Source organism: Otolemur garnettii, unplaced genomic scaffold (genome assembly GCF_000181295.1).
Source record: "Otolemur garnettii isolate 467f Iridium unplaced genomic scaffold, OtoGar3 scaffold00024, whole genome shotgun sequence".
Lineage (NCBI taxonomy): Eukaryota > Metazoa > Chordata > Mammalia > Primates > Galagidae > Otolemur > Otolemur garnettii.
In genome coordinates, this window is record NW_003852419.1 from 6784531 (window position 1) to 6789246 (window position 4716).

General features: G+C 38.4%; 1 protein-coding gene across 3 annotated transcripts in view; it reads left to right on the forward strand.

Annotated features, from left to right (window-relative positions):
- PPP1R21 (protein phosphatase 1 regulatory subunit 21) overlaps positions 1 to 4716 on the forward strand; it is a 66539-nt gene that overhangs the window by 36554 nt on the left and 25269 nt on the right. For all 3 annotated transcript variants that reach the window (XM_003787903.2, XM_003787904.3, XM_023512119.1), the window contains exon 14: positions 2883 to 3010. In XM_003787903.2, the coding sequence (XP_003787951.1) occupies positions 2883 to 3010 (128 nt within the window). The remainder of the gene's footprint in view (positions 1 to 2882; positions 3011 to 4716) is intronic.

A 4716-nucleotide genomic window follows, 5' to 3' on the forward strand; every position in this document is an offset into this window, starting at 1 on the left:
AACCTGCCACCTTGGATGTACGTGGCTGGTGCCTTAGCCACTTGAGCTACAGGCGCTGAGCCTTTAATTATAACAAATTTTAAAAGTCACTGTATTTCTAGAGCTACCCCTGGTTGCAGAAGTCACATTTTGGATAGGCCATTTGGGTGGCACCTGACAATATTCTCTTCAATTCCCATCCTGCAGAATTTAGTCTGATTTATAAAAAACCAAAGAGGTGGTAGGTTTTTCATATGCCACTTTCCATTTGAGGAGCTAAGACTTAACCTGCAGTCCTCTATTCTAGAACTTTACTTATGTAGAACCATACCTTTGAAACTGCAGATACCTCTGTGACTGTAGGCTTTTTTTGTTTTTAAAATCTTCCTATGCTGAAACATCAAAATCTGGGCTTGGCGCCTGTAGCATAGTGGTTACTGTGCCAGCTACATACACTGAGACTGGTGGATCTGAACCTGGGCCTGGGCCTGCTAAACAACAATGACAACTATAACAAAAAATAGCTGGGTGTTGTGGTGGGCATCTGTAGTCCCAGCTACTTGGGAGGCTGAGGCAAGAGAATCAATTGCTTGAGTGCAGGAATTTGAAGTTGCTATGAGCTGTGATTCCATGGCACTCTACCCAGGACGACATAGACTCTGTCTTTAAAAAAAATTTTTTTTTAAATCTGAAATGTTTCAAAATCCAAAACTTTTTGAATGCCAGCATGACACCACTGTGGAAAATTTCACATCTGACTCTATAAGATGTGACAGGTCACAGTCAAAACTTTGTTTCAGGCTCAGTGCCCATAGCTTAGTGGTTAGGGTGCTAGCCACATACACAAAGGCTGGTGGGTTTGAACTGGGCCTGGGCCTAGGCCTGCTAAACAACCATGACAACCACAACAAAATATAGCCCGGTGTTGTGGTGGGTGTCTGTAGTCCAAGCTACTTGGGAGGCTGAGACAAGAGAATTGCTTAAGCCCAAGAGTTTGAGGTTGCTGTGAGCTGTGATGGCACAGCACTCTACTGAGGGCGACATAGTGAGACTCTGTCAAAAAAATAAAAAACAAACAAACTTTGTTTTATACACAAAATTATTAAAAATATTGTATAAAATTGCCTTCGGGCTACATATATAAGGTATATGTGAAACATAAATGAATTTCATGTTTAAGCTTGAGTTTCATCCCCAAGATATTTCATTATGTAAATGCAATAGGCAAAATTGGATGAGGGGTATAGACAAACTCCCTGTAACTTTTCTACCAATCTAAAACTATTCTAAATTAAAAGTATAGGTATGTAAAGGTATAAAAATATAGATAAGTATATATATATATAAAATAATTTCCTAGTTTTAAAATTTTAGTAAAAATAATCTCATTCATAGGATATAGTAATTTTGACTTAAAATATCATGATCATATCAGATTAAGTCTCACATACCATTTCTTTACAAATAATCTTATTTGACCCTTTAGTTATCTGTTGTCTACAATCAACTTTCTTGATTGTGAATAAATGAAATTCTCTGCATACACACCGGCTACAAAAGTTAATTTCCACATTTTGTGATTTACTTTTAGCTTTGTTGGTAATGATAGTGTTCTCTGCCAGGTTTGGTGGCTCACACCTGTAATCCCAGCACTTGGGAAACTGAGAAAGATGGATTTCCTGAGCTCAGAGGTTTGAGGCCAGTCTGAGCCAGAGCAAAACCCCATCTCTAGAAAAATAGCCAGGCATAGTGGCAGGCACTTACAGTCCTAGCTGCTTGGGAGGCTGAGGCAAAAAGATCACTTGAACCTATGAGTTTGAGGTTACTGTGCGCTAAGGCACTCTACCAAGGGTGACCAAGTGAGACTCTGTCTCAAAAAAAAAAGGGGGGCTAGGTGCCTGTGGGTCAAGCAGCTAAGGCGCCAGCCACATACACTTGAGCTGGTGGGTTCAAATCCAGCCCATGCTGGCCAAACGACAATGACAGCTGCAACCAAAAAATAGCTGAGCGTTGTGGTGGGCACCTGTAGTCCCAGCTACTTGGGAGGCGGAGGCGGGAAAATCGCTTGAGCCCAAGAGTTGGAGGTTGCTGTGAGCTGTGATGCGATGGCACTCTACCCAGGGGCATAGCTTGAGGCTCTGTCTCAAAAAAAAAAAAAAATAGCATTCTCTAACTGAAATATTCTAAAAAATACTTTATATTAAAAAATAAGATTATACTTTCTTGTAAATCAACAGTTTTCATAATTTTCCCCTTTTCCTTTGTTTCTAGGACAAAATTATTATATCTCTTAGAGACCAGGAAACTGCAAAGCTTATCTGTTTGTCCAATTTCACCTACTAGAATTTCTTCTAACTTTTTAAAATTTATGCCTCTTCTATGCCTTTATTGTAATATCCTTACACTGGAGGCTGTAGCACAGGAAGCCAGATGCTTGAGTATCCAGTCCAATAAGGATTTTGGGACATCACGCTTATGTGTCATGTTCTGTTACAATCTCTTGGGTTGCGTGTTTAAGTACAAAATAATTTCTCATGAGTGCTTGCTAGACTATCAAAGCATTTGTTTTTAACTGGTAAATACTGGTTAAACCCACTCACCCAGTGTTAAAAATAAGGGCTAATACCCAGGTGAGAAAGAATCAAACTTAAAAACTGGTGTTATAGTAAAGATAGCCATCCATGGTGGTATTAAGAAATCCTCACTTTTCTGTTTTATTTTGTTGTTGTTTGTTTCTTTTGTTTTGTTTTTTCATGTGGATTTGTGACAGTCCTGATCCTTGAGAATTTCTTTGTCAAATTTAATTTATAAGTTTGTAAGAATAGGTATAAAAAGTGAACCAGCTAGTTATTTGTATGCTACTTGTATATAGATAATGAATTTTCATTTAATTGCTTTTATAGATATTTCTAAACATTATAGTCAAAAAGCTACAATAGAGCATGAACTTCCAACAGCAACACAGAAGCTGGTAACAACTAATGACTGTATCCTCTCATCAGTAGTGGCATTAACAAATGCAGCAGGAAAGGTAATTATTCTCTACCTTCTGTTGATAAGTTTAATTCTTAAATATGCTCCTTTTTTCTTTTCTTTTTTGAATGATACAGAAAAATTGATCTGTAAAATGATTTTGGAATGTGAGGCTTTTTTATAAAATAGTTTCCTTTTCCTCCTCTCTTCCCTACCTAATATTTAAAACAATATAGGCTGGTGCAATGGCTCACATCTGTAATCCCCACACTTTGGGAGGCCAGGAGTTGAAGATTACAGTGAGCTGTGATCACACCACTATACTCTAGCTTGCATGACAGAGTGAGAGCCTGTCTTTAAAATAAAATAAAATAAAATGAAATAATATGATAGTGACTGTTCAGCATTATTGAATGAATAAATCACTCACTGTTGTTTTAATGCAATGTTGGGTAATAATGAAGATTCTAGTAGTCTATGTATATAGCCTTTTGTATATCAAGAGTCTGTGATATAGAAGATAAGGAAAATACAGGGGAAAAACCCCCACTAACATAACCTCTGTTAACATTTTGGATTTTTAAGGCTGGCCGTGGTGGCTCATGCCTATAATCCTAGCACTCTGGGAGGCTGAGGCAGATGGATTGCCTGAGCTCAGGGGTGGAGACCAGCCTGAGTCAGAGTGAAACCCCATCTCTAAAAATAGCCAGGTGTTGTGGTGGGTGCTTGTAGTCCCAGCTTCTCAGGAGGTTGAGGTGAGAGAATCACTTGAGCCCAAGAGTTTGAGGTTGCTAGGAGCTATGACGCCAGGGGTTTTCTTTTCTAGTTTTTTTTTTTTTTCCTTTGGTGACAGTTGTGATAATGTTACCTCTGTGGTTTTGTATCTTAGCAAGTACTTTAAAGTGACTTCAGTGTGTGGTTTTTCATTGAACCCTTAATCATAGATAATGATTATTTTGATCATTAAGGACTTAATTCTTATTAATAACTGACCAAAGTACAGTTTCTTTAAAAATCTTTTGATCATGGACATTCAGGTTTCCGCAGAAGTCCTATTCTCAGAGTACATGTTCATGTGGCTGTCATCAACACTGTTAACAATTAAGGTTTCACTGTTAACAATTAAGGTTTCCCCATATGTGTAAAACCAAAAGAATTATATTCAGGGCTTGGTGCTTGTAGCTCAGTGAGTAGGGCACCAACCACATGCACCAAGACTGGTGGGGTCAAGCCCAGCCCGGGCCTGCTAAAAAAATACAATGACAACTGCAACCAAAAAATAGCTGGGCATTGTGGTGGGCACCTGTAGTCCCAGCTACTTGGGACACTGAGGCAAGAGAATCACTTAAGCCCAAGAGTTAAGGATTGATGTGAGCTGTGATGCCATGGCACTCTACTGAGGGCAAAATAGTGAGACTCTGTCTCAAAAAAAAAAAAAATTCAGAACTGTCTTAGGCCATTATTTCAACATAATTCCTCAAGAGAATGTTAATTTTTCTATCTGTATTTATATACTATTCTTATTCTGACAAGTAGACCATAATAGGAATAAATTTTCTTCAACTGGCTTGAATGAATCAGATATGATCCTAGATCATGTTAGACAGTCAATGTTATTTTTTCTAAACTTAGAGTGGTCTTTGTGAGCATTTGTTATGCCTTGGGGCCATAATTGTAACATGGTATCTTTTTTTTTTTTTTTTTTTCCTGAGACAGAGCCTCAAGCTGTCCCCCTGGGTAGAGTGCTGTGGCATCACAGCTCAC